This window comes from Mesitornis unicolor, unplaced genomic scaffold, assembly GCF_000695765.1.
Source record: "Mesitornis unicolor isolate BGI_N332 unplaced genomic scaffold, ASM69576v1 scaffold49499, whole genome shotgun sequence".
Classification (NCBI taxonomy): domain Eukaryota; kingdom Metazoa; phylum Chordata; class Aves; order Mesitornithiformes; family Mesitornithidae; genus Mesitornis; species Mesitornis unicolor.
Window position 1 is genome coordinate 14365 of NW_010206152.1, and position 15267 is coordinate 29631.

The 15267-nt window shown below is 44.3% G+C and overlaps 2 protein-coding genes across 2 annotated transcripts in view; both read left to right on the top strand.

Annotated features, from left to right (window-relative positions):
* LMAN1 (lectin, mannose-binding, 1) overlaps positions 1 to 594 on the top strand; it is a gene marked incomplete at its 5' end in the record, with an annotated part of 14238 nt that extends 13644 nt beyond the window's left edge. The window contains one exon of the mRNA XM_010191655.1: positions 359 to 594. Coding sequence (XP_010189957.1) covers positions 359 to 395 — 37 coding nt within the window. The remainder of the gene's footprint in view (positions 1 to 358) is intronic.
* Positions 595 to 7287: 6693 nt separating this feature from the next.
* On the top strand, positions 7288 to 15065 carry LOC104546297 (complexin-4-like). Its single transcript, XM_010191656.1, has 3 exons — positions 7288 to 7454; positions 10262 to 10349; positions 14916 to 15065. Exons 1-3 carry the CDS (start codon positions 7288 to 7290, stop codon positions 15063 to 15065), a joined length of 405 nt encoding a protein of 134 aa, XP_010189958.1.
* Positions 15066 to 15267: the final 202 nt, after the last annotated feature.

The following is a 15267-nucleotide window of genomic DNA, read 5'->3' on the forward strand; positions in this document are numbered from 1 at the left end:
GCGTTTCCTTTTCTAGGATGGTCTTTAGGCCAATCAGACACTGAGAAGCTTTACAAAATTCTAGCTCAAGTACTTTACAAATCAGTTCATGTGTTCCTTCACAGCTCTGGATTCTGTCCAGAATGTGTTGTTTCCATCTGCATCTAATGCAAAACTGAAACTACAGTGATGCTACCAATAGCTTTGTAAATAGAAAAAATTATATCCTATTTCTGTGATATGACTCACATTTGGTTTCCCTAGGTCTCTGTTGACAAGGAATGAAATCTTTTAATCCCCAAATAAATATTTATTTAAACCAGTTGGCTACTTTTGTACTGCAAGTACTTAATGGACTCTCCTCTGCTTTTTCTTTCAGGAGTCAACAAGAAGCAGCAGCCAAAAAGTTCTTTTGATGACCTTTTCCTTTTGTGCGTACATAACGGCTTTATGTATGCACAGAAAATGATACCTTTCTGTAAATGAGGGAAATTTTAGTGTTTGATATATTTCAATATTGTAAATTATTGAATTTTGTTAAACAAAATGAGTTCTCACTTAAACTGTTGATGCTAAAGTTAAAAACAGACTGTGGTGCAGCGGAGCAAACTCTGGATAAGGGAAGCCTGCAGACCCCATCTAGGTCTAAGTTTTCAGCAACGGTCTCAAATACTGGAAGGCAAATACTCTTTTCCTCCTCTTTTGGTAAGGGCCCAGAGGAGGGAACTGAAACACCCAGGTTTGGTGGTTGCTCATAATGAGAATTGCAGGTGGATGATTTGTGCAGAATGCTTGACACTAAGTGTCCTGACAGGTGAAAAAAACCCAAAAAAACCCCGAAACAAAAGCAAGCAAACCCCCAAAACCAACCAACCAACTAAAAAGGCCCAAGCAACGGTTCTTTCTTTCCTTTTTTTTTTTTTGGGGGGGGGGGGGGGGCAGATAAAAATGTCATAAACATTTCATGTCTTTACCACTTGCATTTAACAGTTCAGGAATTATTTAGTTAATTCTAACTCTTCATGAAATATAAACACTTTAAATATGTGAACACAAAGACAGGCCTTCAAGGGTCTGACTGTTGACACCTGGTACAGAAAACAGTCGATACAGAGCAAGCAAATAAAAGTTTATCTCCTTAGCTGGGGTTTTGGCTTCAGGAAGCGAGAGAAAACGGGATGAAGTAGTTTCTTCAAGTACGTTGTGGGACTGATTTCCTTTTTGTAGTTTCAAGTCTGTAATTTTGTTTGGAGATTTGTGGAACTTTTTCAGCAAAGATCTCATTGCTTTATACCTCTTCAATCTGACTTTATAAAGGATATGTTTAGTGTATGAAAACGTCTTTACTTTTATAAGCCTGTCTTATGTCTTTCATTTATCAAATACAGACGCTTTGATTTAAATCTTGACGTGGCAGGTATTCTGAACCGCAGGTATTGAGCGCTAACCATTTCTTCCCAAGCTGTTGCTTCAGACACGTCTGTAAACACAGCTGCTGTCGTAGAACCAGTGTTGTGTGAGTTCCCGCTCTAATAGCAAAAGCGTAAGACTGAACATGTGTTTTTGGTACTGCTTATCAGGTGAACATTTGCTTCAGGAGAAAAACAAAGCAGCTCAGATTAGCAACGTGAAATGAATTCATTCTGCCTTGTTTACATATCTGTGGTAACTTTGTCCTTGAGTTGTTTGTGTGTAGAGTTAGAATAGGGGTTTGGTTTTGCTTAATTCTGTAAAATACACAAATGCATCAGGATGTTTCGCTTTAATTATTAATCTGTTTGTCTGAATCTGCAAAAACCATCTGGAGTCTAGCACACCACTACTGCATTCCTACAATCAACTCCCTTGAAGTGCAACGAAAGCTGCCAAATTTGCTGTGATGAACACTTCAGCGTTGTGCCTGTCAGTTTGGAGAAATGATCAATCTATGCAAAATATTTTGCTACTTAAAATACAGTGCCCAAAAAGTGGATGTCTGTGCTATACCAACAAAGCTATACTACCTATATGCCTATTTACACAGCTACAATATGTAGTATACTGTAAGTGGTACAGCATGACAGATTCGTTTCTAAATTTGAGAAGATTTTACTAATTGGAGAAACTACTGCCTCAAGTTAATCTTGCTGGATAAATGGGGTAAATCAATGAAAAATCCCTTTTCGGTTAAGTCAGAATAGCACACGGGAATTTATCCATTCAGTTCTTTCAACACCAGCAAATATTTACAGGTGCCTTGAGTCTAAGCTGTGACAGCCCTGACTCTTCTAACTAAACTGAGTATATTTTCTTAAGCTGTCCTGAAAACGTGCAGTGTTGTTCCTCTCGATTGCAAGCCTCCCTGTGTCAGTGCAGCACCTGAACCCATCTCCCTCTCGTGCTCTCCTCCAGCCCTCTACAGGGAAAGGCTGGCGGTTGTATTTTGATAAGTGTATTTTGGTTTTGGGTGCGTGTGTCTGGCACAATGAGGAACAGCTCTAGCGGATCAGATGGGGGAAGCCTGTGTTTTTTGTTACTGTAAATTTATCCAGCTGTGACTTTGGTTTAAAGCTGGAGCAGCCCATAGTTTGGTGTCTTTCGTTAGAAAGAAGGTTGGGGATGGCATCTAGGGGAGAACCTGGACACCCGACCGTATCCCCAGTGCGAGGCGAGGCTCGTGTGGCAGCGCTGCTCGTGGAGCTGACGCATCGCCCGTGTGCAACTGGGAAACCTGCATTAGGGAGCAGAACACCCAGAAAGTGGTCACTTGGCTTCATTTCACAGTCGTCTCCTCCTGACCTGCCATAACTGCCTGGTCGCTCACCCGATCCAAGGAAAGCTTCCAGCTGCCCAGCTCAAGCTTTGTCCTGTCTGTTCTTGGAGCACATCTGGACTTCAAGAGTATTTGTCAGCCAATGTAGCCTCCTGTTACCCTAATGAAGTTTCATTTCAACACCAATAGTGTGTGTGATTCTTATCTAGTGAGATTTTAGGACTAGGAGAAGACACCTTGGAATCAGGTTTGACAATCTGGGGGAGAGTAAGTCAAATAATTGTATCTGTGTGGGTGATAAGTAGCAAATATTTGGCAGTGACAAGAGAATCTCATTGTACTGGTTGGGGTATATTAAATACATGGTCACATCTGAATCTTTCAAAAGTTAAAATTCACAGTACGGTTTGTAGATTAAGTTACTGTTTGAAGAAAATTTGACATTAATTACTGTAACACCGAAGACTGTCTACTGTGGTTTTTTTAACTCAAACAGCTGACATTTTCATATGTTTGTTTCTGACTAATGTAAATTGACACTTGGAGTTCAGAGAGAACCTTATTTGAATAAAGATGCATATTTTTAGTAAGCTTTTTTTTCTTTTAATTTGGTGCATGTCCATGAAGCATCCTCTGTCCTTTAGAGAGTCCAAACACTCTTGAGATCCGAGTCCAGACCAGGTACAGCATTCAGAGGGGGAGTTTGACTGCCGTTAGAGGACACACTGAATCCGGCCTGGTTCATTCTGTGCCTCCGTATTGCAGCCTAATGCAGGAGTGGCTCCAAGTCTCTTGGCAGCAAATGGAGTTGCTCGCTGGCTGCTCCGATCATATGCAGTACCTCATTTCTCTGAGCCAGAGATTGTTTGCATCTCTGAAGTTCGTTCCTCAGCTTCCCCAAGCTGCTGTCCCCTGGATGCTCTGCTCCTGTTTGCTGGAGTACAACGTGCCTCACCAAAACAAGACTCAGTCTGGGTCTCGGTTTGGTTTGGTTTGTTTTTTCTTTTACCGCTCCATCCAGTAAACGGTGTTTACCTGTGGCAACCTCCCGCACGTAAGGATTCCTTCACTGACCATCATTTTCCCTCAGCCAGGAGCAATTTCTCTACTAGGTGGCAGAATCTTTAATTTAAACTATTAAAGCTGAGAACGCCCTAAAATATTTTTTCTGTGCAGGTGATCTAATGTTCTGACTGGCATAAAAGGTGGCATCCTCTGTTAGAGGGATGAAGCAGGAAGAGAGCTTGGTCCTTTCAAAGAACACCTGAATTACATGGTTGGAAGTGCCTGCCGTGACTGTGTATGGGGAACGTAGTGTCACGAAAAGGCTGCGAGTTTGGGTGCTTGTCTGCCTGTAGCACTTCTGTGCTGGCCTCCCTGCGATGCTTTTGGATTTTGCTCTCTGTGATGTACCTGTTTTGAGACTGGATTTTAATCTGAGGTGGGAGATGCCTATGTTCTTTGGGTGCGGAGCACGGGCTTCATATCGCCCAGCTCCATCAGATGAAACAGGAACTGAGCCATTTAATTTAATTTTGATCTCACTTAAACTAGAGGGAAAGGATGCTGAGTTAAAGCCAAGGAAGTGGCAAAATGAGAACTTAATTAGCAGCTGTCTGTATGTTTTCATTAAGCCTGTGATCCCTGTAATCAGCAAAAAGCAGTAAGTGGTTTGTAACTTGAACATGGGCAGTAATTAAAGCATCTGTCAGGAAGGGGAATTGTTCTGGAGGTACTGGTCCTTGCTGACACCCAAGAATCACAGAATCTCAGGAGTTGGAAAGGACCTCGAAAGATCCAGTCCAACTCCCCTGCCAGAGCAGGGTCACCTAAACTAGGTCACACAGGAATGCGTCCAGGTTGGCCTTGAATGTCTCCAGAGAAGGAGACTCCACAACCTCTCTGGGCAGCCTGTTCAGTGCCCTGTAACCCTTACAGTAAAAACGTTTTTCCTCATGTTCAGATTTAACCTCCTGTGCTCCAGCTTGCACCCATTGCCCCTTCTCCTGTCACTGGACAGCACAGAGCAGAGCCTGGCTCCTTCCTCCTGACACTCGCCCTTTACAAATTTATAAACATTAATGAGGTCACCCCTCAGTCTCCTCTGCTCCAAGCTAAAAGAGACCAAGCTAAAAGAGAGGTGCTTTAGGTACCCTGTAAGCAATTTGTTATTTATCTGCCTGAGTGTTTATTCATTATTTGTATACACAGACTCGTGATAAATCTCCAAACAATGAAGTGAGCAATTGACGAGGTAGCTATGTAGTGTCTTTTGTGTTTCTCAGCAGTTTCCAGCACCAACAGGGGCAATAACTGCTAAAGCACTTTTGGTTGTCTTCAGTTTTGAATCTAACATTGGAAAGCCTTCTCTTAGGAAGGTTCACGAGACCTCTCTTGGCACCTGGAGGGCAAGATCTCAGCAATGCCTTCTTAAGCCAAGTCAATTCTGTGAAAGCCTCTGTTTTGGGCAGAAGGTGGTGGTACCAACATCCCTGTAGGGATCAAAGTCTACAGTCAAGACTTGTGCCCAAAGTTAGAGAAGCTTCTCGTCAGTAAAGACCAATAGCACAAAGTTTAACAGATGCCCTTCCCATACACTGAGAGAAGACTTTGAGACCTGGTGCTGGAAAAAACAGTGCTGTGCCGTATTGGCAAAGAGGAAAAGGGAACGGATGGCTTGGAGAGGCAGCAAACTGAACCAGGGAAGTCCTCAGGCGTAACAAAGTCAGACTGACTTGGCCAGACCCGTTTTGAAGTGACTCCCTGAGGTAAGGGCAGTGATACCTCACGTATAAACTTAATGCTGGACTATTAGTTTTGAATTTTGCCAGATAACAAATTTTACTTGATTTAATGCATTCAAGTTCAGACTAACGCATGCTGCAGTTTAGCATTCTCTGCGTAAATCTGGATTAGCTATCTAATGGCTGTGGTCTCAGCTCCGTGAGCCGTTTGGACAAGCACAATGCAGTTTTGGTAACGGAGGTCAAAGTTGGTCAGATGTGTAAAGCTGATTCTTCCCACAAATTCTTGCAATTTCTGCATAGTTCTGAAAGTGCACAGTGATAACAAAAATAAACTTCAAGAGAAAAGCGTTCCAGGTATTTGCAGTATATCAAAGTAGTTTTGCAGTGATTTGGAATTCATGCTCGAGTGATACTCTATTCCAAAAAGAAATCTAAAGTTTCTTGTTTAATCACTAATGATCCAGCATTACAGAACATCCTGTGGGTTTATTTTTATCTTTTTTTTTAATAGTAACAGGTCTGCTTTAATTAGAAAGGTTCTAATACAGATTAAGGCATTAGGCAAACTGGAATCCTCCTGTCTCTCAGTGAAATTATGAGTGTGCTGGGAGAACCATTTAGATAATAAAATTTACAGGATGTTTCATTAAGGCATGCGCAGTCAGTCATAGTAGGATAAATGCTCAAAACCAAAAGCATGAGCTTTTGAGACCTAGCAGATTATTTTCTTCCCCAGAATAGTCTGTGATCTAGGTAGCAGATCCTGCAAATCTTTACTTGAATAGGCTAACGATGGCTCACAATGTGAATAAAAGGTTGAAAGATGAGGACCTACACAAGAAAAGGTACCACAGCTGTGTCACAGGGGCTGTGTCACAGGTCCAGTGTCACAGGGGCTGTGTCCAGGGGCTGTGTCACAGGTCCAGTGTCACAGGGGCTGTGTCCAGGGGCTGTGTCACCGGTCCAGGGACACAGGTCCCGCGTCACAGGTCCAGTCACCCAGATGCCCTTCTCCTGCACCAACATGCAGCACTGAGAGCACCAGGCATTCTGTGCAGCACCAAAGTCTGCATGGAGGTAGCCTGGGCAAGCACTGGAAGAGACCTAAGGGAATGACAAGTAGGAAGATGCGATTTGCTTTTTCATTACTTCCTTGGAAAAAAAGTAATGATAGCAGTAACGCCCCATTCATCTGTGAAACAAACCAACCGTACGAAAAGTGGATCAAGAAAAATCACTCAGTGCACTTTCTGTCCAATGTGATAAAATACTAGTGGATAAAAAGGATCGGGTTTTTTGCTTAATGAAGAATCCCAGTTTTCAAATCTCATTTGATTGTGTAAATCCAAAAAGGTTTTCTGCTCAGTAGCCCAGATTTTATTATTTTACTATGGCCATTCAGTCAACCAGGTTTTTCATTCAGATCTGCTGTGTTCCAGGGAATGCTCTCATCTTCAACAAAGTGAGAGTTTCAAGACTGAAGAAGCCAAAATGCCACTGCACACTATAACTGGTGTGTGTGTGTTCAATTAGCTTAAGGTATTAATATAAAAAGTAGGTAGCTGCATCTAATGATTTTTTTGGAGTAATCTGAACCATCTGCCTCTAGATATTAAGGAGTTCACTCTTTAATCCAGATTATGGCTGACAAACTGGTTTTGGCATTCACGTTTCACTAGCACTGTGCCCTTGAAGAGCTGACGTGGCTGTAGAAACTCCGTTGCTTACAATTGTTGGTTTTGAAAACACTTTTTGCGTGGTTTGGCTTTCTTGTAGTTGTTTGCTCACAGCTCCTTTCTTCTTGAGAAGATGGCCTTTCTAATGAAAAGTATGTTGAGCAACCAGGTAAAGAATTTGGGACTTGGAGGTGGAGGGGAAGAAAACAAAGAAGAAAGCACTCCTTCTGATCCAGCAGCAGCTGCAGGAATGACCAGAGAGGAGTATGAGGAATATCAAAAGCAAATGGTTGAGGAGAAGTGAGTACCTGTTCCCTTATTATCAGTATGGGGCTGATTCCTGGTAGCTTTGTGCAGATAAATGTCACCTAGGAAAAAGCCAAACATTCAGCTCTCTTCCTTGTTTTAATTTTTTTTAAAGCATTTGAATCTTTGCTAAGGAGACTTTCCAAAATAAAAGCTCACCAACTGGAAATGATAAAATACTCTGTCCCTCCTTGCCCCCGTCCCCCCTGTCCCCCATCCCGCACATCTCTCCTGCACTTCCCTGCTGTCTCCACACCTTGATATGCTGGATTCATTCCTACGGGATGTTACTTTATCTATCACATTTTTCCATAGGTACAAAGCTGTTCATAGTGCAGGAGTTAATTCTAAAATGAGCGTGATCTGTTCTCCTAGAACTCCATGTGGAGTACGCTTTCAACACACAATCTTTTCTTTGTCCACATGTATTATGGCAGACAGGGAAAAGTAGTGAATGCTATGTTAAATGGATGATATTTATCTAAAGAAAATTTTTAAGATGGTGACTGTTTTGTAGTTGCATTTTCAGTTATTTTTTTCTGAAATCTGCTAAATAAAGCAGAACTTTCAACTGATTAAATCTCAGTTTCATTTTGCCTGTAACTATAATCTTTACTACTTGCTGTGTTTAAATATCAGAAGTAAAATTAAGGATGTAATGTGTAGGAGTTCAAATCATGCATAATTACAAATAAAACAATTGACTTTTAAATCTCAGATGCATCTGCTCCTGTAATGGTCAATTGCATAATGGTTGTGTAAATCCTTCATGTAAGATGATTATAGGTGAAAGGTTAATGACCGGCGGAATCTGAGGTATCCAGGTCTGTACTTAGCAGCAGCTGTTTCTATCATAAAACCTGAAATAGGTGTCATTTGGTCTGCAATAAAATACTGAATGTTTACCTGTGCATTTTGTCAAGGCGTGTTTAAAAGAGAAATAACCACCTGCTGGCAGGAAGATCCCTTATTGAGACTGAGAAGCAAACTGGGGTTCCTGGGATAGGGAAAATGCTTGGAAAAATAACTGTTTCTATAAGGGAGTATTTCTGAAAATACAGTTTGGAACTATCATAGGAAAATCTGAAGTACTTTCGAAGAAGAAAAATCAGCTCAAGACAGTGCCCACTGGCGCGGTTACGTAAACGTGTGTCAGAAATCCCTGTCACGGGCACAGCGTCTGTATCGGGGCGCTCTGCTCTTCAGCTGCACAGAAGTGGAGATGGAGAAGCAGAGGTGCTTCGCTGGTCATACCCAGGCAGAGCTTGGCCTTTGAGGCAGGGCCACCCATCTTGGCTTTGGGATCTTCTCAGGTTTTGAGTCTGGGGGTTTTCTGACAATTAAACACACCAAAAAGCACAGATTGCTGTTTCTCAGGAAAACGTACAGCAGGCAGGAACAAACCGGAGGCTGGTGCTGCCCGCCTGCAGCTCGGCCGCAGAGACTCTGCCTCCAGCATCACAGGAGCTCACGCGCGAGGGGACCAGCAGTTTGTGCTGTGCATCACTGGCACAATCACCCCTGCACCTGCTTCCTCTTCCCTGTGTGCTCCAGGGAACGGGGAGAGCCCGCAGAACGAGGTGTAAGATCAGGCCAGGCGCTCTCCCCGTGATGCCAGGGCAAGAGCAAAGCTCAAATCTACCTAAGCGGAAAATCCCCTCCTGCCCCTCACCCTCCTAGGACACCTGAGCCCAGTTAATGTGAACCTTTTCCTTTTTTCTTTTTTTTTTTCCTTCTTTTTTTTCTCTTTTCTCTCTCTTATTTTTTTCTTTTTTTTTTTAGAGAGCAAGAAACCCAAGAACTCATTTGTGGAAGCAGGGGGAAAATAACATTTCCTCTTGCAAGCAGCTTTTATGTAACAAAATATGTATACTAGAATAAAATCCATTTTGCCATAAAATTTCCATGTCAATGCTTCTGGGGAAAATATTAAAGAGGCTGGGGGGGGAAGGTGAACGTTATCACATGTTCCCAAAAATCTTTGAGGAGATACATTTTGCAAATAAATACGTAAGTAATGTCACCAGAAATTGTGCTGAACAGGTCTTAAATCTAATGAGAGCATTAATCACAGATGAAATAAGTACTTTTCCACACAGGGTAGCTGTGGAATTCATTGCTGTAGGATGTTCCGAGACAATAAATGGATGCAGAAAATACCAGGAACATTCACAGGTGACAGAGGCCAGCCAGCACTATTAAAGACAATGATGCAGAGCCAATTTCAGTGCCCTACAGCACGGATTTTTGGAAGCTGGGCAGTTTTGATACAGGATGCTTATCCTCTTCTGAAACTCTCCCCAAGTGTCCACTGCTGTTGAGATGGGACTCCAGGGTAGGTCAGCTTTTGGCGTGACCCAGAAAGACCGTTCTGCCGTCACATGTGTGGTGCTATGAGAACATCCTGTCTGCAGGGCAGGGGCATGGGCACGGGCATGGGCATGGGCACGGGCATGCCGTCGCATCTCCAAGTGCCCCAGTGGAATAAGCACAACTGTTCACGTATGGAAGTGCTCACTGCTACCGTGAGCAATAACAGCGCCTATGGGTACAACTCCAGACAAGCGGTACTGGCTTATCCTTCATTACTCACGGGACTGCAGGGAGCCGCTCTGAGAACAAGCCCGGAGTACTGGAAGTCTGGCCCTTGAGCATCCTTTTATTGGTATCGCTCCTTTTGTGCCTCTGGACAAGTTACATGACTTTGGGAAGAACTCCTGCATGTAGCTTTTTGCAACTGGTTCAGTGTGAAAGATTGTATTTTATTAGTGCCTTGAAGGAACATTTTTTCTGTTTTCCAGAATGGAAAGAGATGCAGCATTCGCACAGAAAAAAGCAGAGAGAGCCTGTCTGAGGGTTCACCTGAGAGAAAAGTACAGACTGCCTAAGGTAAGCCTGTAGTTCCTGATCTCACCCAGTTCAGCGGCCAATTTTAAAACAAGCTGACTACCAACACAGGGTTCTGAAAATGGCAAATTGCTATCGCTGGTGGGATCCCCACTGCAGCTTGGTACAGAAATGAAGGTGGCCAGGGCCATGGCTTTCCCTCATGAATGCTTCTTTCAAGAGCCTTTTTCTCTGCTCAGGAGATGGATTCAACAGAAAGACTCCTGATATCCCTCTCCGTGCAGTCAGACCTGACAGAGGTGACCAGGCAGGCTGGGTACATTTCATTTGTATCCCACAAGGAAGCACTTGGTGGTTCTTAGCAGTCTGAGACCTTGCTTACATTACTAGAACTCACCTGCCAGCCCTGAGTCTTTACTGTTTATTTTCTGATCAGTACCTTCCAGAGCTTTTCTCATTAACTCAGATGGAGGAAGGTTAAAAAATCCATCTTGTCTAAATTTAGCTGCTAAACAATTTAGTACGTAACCCAAGCAAGTCATTTAGGGACTCTGTCATCAGTGGAAAGAGACCAGCACTTGTAGGCTCATCTACCCAGACTTTCAAACAAGCGTTTAAGGTGGAGTTGGGTCACCTTTAAACCCCTCACATATTCCCACTATCTTCAAGAACTGATCTGTGCCTTTATCGCCACTTCTACACACATCATCTCTGCTACCTCCTCCCACAGTGCTGAACCTTTTCAGATAGCTCCTCCAGTTACCGCTTCTCCTTCTCCTCAAAGTAAATTAATAAATTAATAAGGGATTAATTCAGTCACTTTTGTCTATATCCAGATCTGTGGGGATGTTGTTTGGCTGTCTGTGAGCACTGGGATTAATGGTTCCACTTGTTCCCTTTCCTGTCAGGGGCTTTTGGTGGTGCTCCCAGCCCTAGGTAGGCACGACCCCTCCAGCAGGACGGGACGAACCCAATGTGAGGGACTCCTTGGGGAGGGTGCATTTTAAGGTCTACCATCGGCCAGTGAAGGGTTTTTTTGTGCAGTATCCTCAGTGCTCTGCGAATCTGGTGCTAAATCCAAGCTCCTAAATGAGCCAGTGCTGGGGCACGGCCTCTAGTGCTGGAGCGCCATGGCCCCTCTCGTTAGACCAGTCCCTCACACAGCTTTGGGCTGAGCCAGCTGGGCCCTCAGGTTCCACTCCCGGCACGACTTGGAGCAAACATGGCTCAGGGATTTTAAAACCCAACTTAGAACCTGCAAGTGACGGCATTGAATGCTCATGCATTTTCTGTGGCAAGCCTGACTAAATACTAAAACATTTGCAACCGTCTGTGCGGACCTGTTTGAGGAATTTCCCACTGAAACATCAGAAATGCCAAAAGGACCCAGCAGTCGAGCAACTGAAAATTAACAGTGTCACCTAGGCTCAGAAAGTGGTTCTATAATGTAAACACAAATTGTAAATCGTGTACTTTTTGCTACACTGTTAGTTTGATGCTGTTTCTAACCCTGCGCCACCACAGGCCCTCTAGTGCCACGTCCATAAAATTGCACAGAAATTAAAACAATCATTTGCTTGAACCCTAAAGGCAAATTACAATTTGGATGAAAAGTGACTCTCCCTTGTGACTTAGATAGCATTATACTGTCTGTATTTAACCAGTCAGGCAGGCTCCATTCATAATCAGGGATGAAAGACGTATTTTTGCCTACCTTTGAAAACATGTTTTTTGCAACCAAACCCTTGCTAACTGACTTCCCAAGAAAAAGAAGTGCTGTCTTAAAGAAGTATGGCAGGATGTTTTGAGACAGGTACTGGGGGGAAAATAGCACAGGTAAAAATGCTGTGAAGAAACCTCAGTTAAGCTGCCTCTACCTGTCCTGCCCACGTGTCAGTGCTGAACAAAGCTTTTGTAAGCAAATTTGAAGTGAATGCAGTTCAGTGTAACAATTCATTTCAGATCAACAAACTCTCTGTGAGGATATTTGATTTTGACAGTTATCTGAAGGCGCAGCAAAAACAGGCGTGTTGCTACACCTGTAGCTTCTCATTCAAATGACTCCTTTAAATGCAAGTATTATTAGCAGACGGTTATCAAGGTCACACACTGATACTTCGATCTCCTCTTCACTCCCCAGAGGTGTTTCTGTTATGGCTGCAGGTCTCTATAGAAGTGTGCACGTCTGCAGATGTAGTCTCACGCGTGCAGGTGTTACCAAACCTGTGTATCTCCTGCAAGCTGCAGTGCGTCCTGCTCGTCTGGGATGACTCTGAGCTCTTCCAGCTCAGCAGAGCGGTCCCGGTGCCACAGGCAGACAGGTGTGCTGTGCTTGGTGTAAGCGCGGGATCTGCTCTGTCTGCGTGGGGCTGACGTCTGCTCCTGCGCTAGATGTGTTAGGGAATTGCTGGCACTCGCTCACAGTGGCACCAAAAAGTCTACACAAATGTACAACGTCTTCAGATTCCCTCCAGATAGAACATCCATCTGGAGGAGAAAGGGGTATGGCTGGAGAAACACGGATGTGTGTTAGTGCATGACCGGTGTCATGCGTAGGGATAGGAGGAGAAACTACTCATCAGTTGCCATGCGCTGTTTGTTCTGGGCCGTGGGTGTTCAGCGTAGTGACAAGAAACAGGAAAGCATATCCTGACGGCGAGTTTAATTACAGAAAGATTAATTATGCAAAAAAAATTAAGTACAAGATTTTAAGTGGTTGATTGGATTGTAGGCCTAAATCTCTAAACACCAGCATTTTAATTAGCAGCTGAGTAGTAAAATATCATTAGGCTTTGTCTTCTTTTTGGAGGCATATGCTGAGCCAGCTACTGAACAGCATCTCCCCACGGCCTCACCACTCTGAGGCCCCAGCTTTAAATCCCCAGCACGGTCAGTTTCAAAGGCTCCAGGACACTGACATGCCCTGCTCTCAACTAACAGTGAGTAGAGCTGGGTGTCTCTGCGATTTCGAACGTCTTTTCCCGGTGCTGAGATGGTGTCCAGGTCTCCACAGTCACCTTTGGCTGACTCCCCATGAGCACACTGCCTCCTCATAGCATCCAAAAGCACCTGCCCCGTCTCCAGCAGCATCTTGACTTTGGTGCGCACTAAGTGCCCTTTAGGGCCAAATTTCAGTAATGACAATAGACGGCTTGCCTCCAAGGTAGGATAGGAGCTCTAAGCCAGCAAGGAGGATATTAAGCATATACTTAGCTTTGCTGATTTGTGGTGGTTACAAGTAAATTTTGAAGGATGTGCTTTTCTGCATTTCTGTCTACTTATATATAAGAATTTCTGGGTTGAAGGTCTGCTTTCTTTTTATCAACCTTTGTGAAAACACATGTTATGTCAGGAAGAAAATGAAATTATTACATGCATGCTATATGCCCCTGAAAAAAATTCAACTCTATGATACAACATTATGGCAGCAAAATGCTCTCAGGCCTGTGATAATGCATTAATTATTTTGAAAAATGAAACTCATTCCAGGTAGCCTAGTATGGGATAGAAACCCTGAATATTACCAGTATCAATCACTAGCACACATTGTAAATGAAAGCATGAAATTCAAGACTAAGCAGGGCCCCCTTTTCAGTGCAAAATCTAAAGCTCCATGCTATCTGGGCCAGATTTGTAAGAGAAAGCGGTCCCTTAATGAACCTAATCCTATTAACAGAATTGTCAACTTGGGTTTGTCATCAGAAAGATGTTTTTAGCCATGAGATATTTGATCTGCGGACAGCTTTTTCATCTTTGGATTATTCAGTGCAACACCTCCATGCAAAACATTTTTTTAAATATATAAATACCTTTTTTAAATATTAATTTTAAAAAAACACTCTCATATTCACTTACTGCCTTTTTCCTGAGCCGGGATCCAGTAACCAGTTAACGTCCACAGGGGCTTGAGGTGACGGTGTCTGTGATGCAGGAGGAACATCTGACCACAGGTCTGTCCAGCCTGTCCGAAGACCTCGCCTGCAGCGCAGCAACCTCTTCCCGTGGGCCCCACGGTCCCTTTCACATCACTGCACATATATCCACCACGTCACCTCAAATGCCACTGCTCTGAGAATTGTCGCATTGGAGCTGTTGGGGTTGTGTTGTGGTATGTGAATTTCTAGCACCACAGGAAGGGGCCATCTCATCCGCTCCAAGCAGGTGGATCCCCAGGCCCTTCCACAGGCACTGCTCAGCCGGTCGCTGAACAGCAGGATGTTTCTCGTTCACGGATGTTTAGAGGGAAAGTGTATTCAGATGCAATCAGGTGTCTTTTCAAGAACAAGTGCTGCTTCAGAAAAGGAAAGCTTCTTGCTGTGAAAGGGATATGTAGTCATACAGTCTCCAACAGCTCTTGCCCTGTTGTGCTGTGATGGGAATATTGTTAGGACTTGATTTAACAAATAGCGCCATTCCAGAATTAAAGGATTTTTTACTTGTACGCAGCCATTATGTAAGCTCTGGCAGTGCCGGGGATGCTTACTGACCAAAGAGAAACTTGGCTCAGGAGCAGCTCTTCAGTGCGCACAGGCTTCAGATAAGTATCAGAAAACAAGTCCTTGCCAAGCTTGAAGAATTCTTTTGCTGATCTAAATGTTTTCTCGATAGGCCAGGGTGAAACAGCTGTGGATCCGCTGTGGAGAAACGGAGTCGCAGTGTGCAGGGCGGCAGGCCGAACGGTGGGGCCTGCTCTCTGCGGAAGTCCTGCCGGGACGAGGGAAACCCGGCAGGAGCGCGGCCCGCACCCGCAGGCCCTGAGGGGTCGGGGGCACCCCGCAGGAGCAGGGCCCACCCCTGCACGCCCTGAGGGCAGCGGGAAGGCGAGAATGTCACCGGGAAGGGCACAGCAGGCCCGTCCTGCAAAGCCAGCCCGGCTCGCAGGGCCCGCCCTGGCGCAGGCCGCCCGGCTGAGGGCAGGAGTGAAAACGAGGCTTCCGCCGGGCGCTGCAGCGAGGGTTCA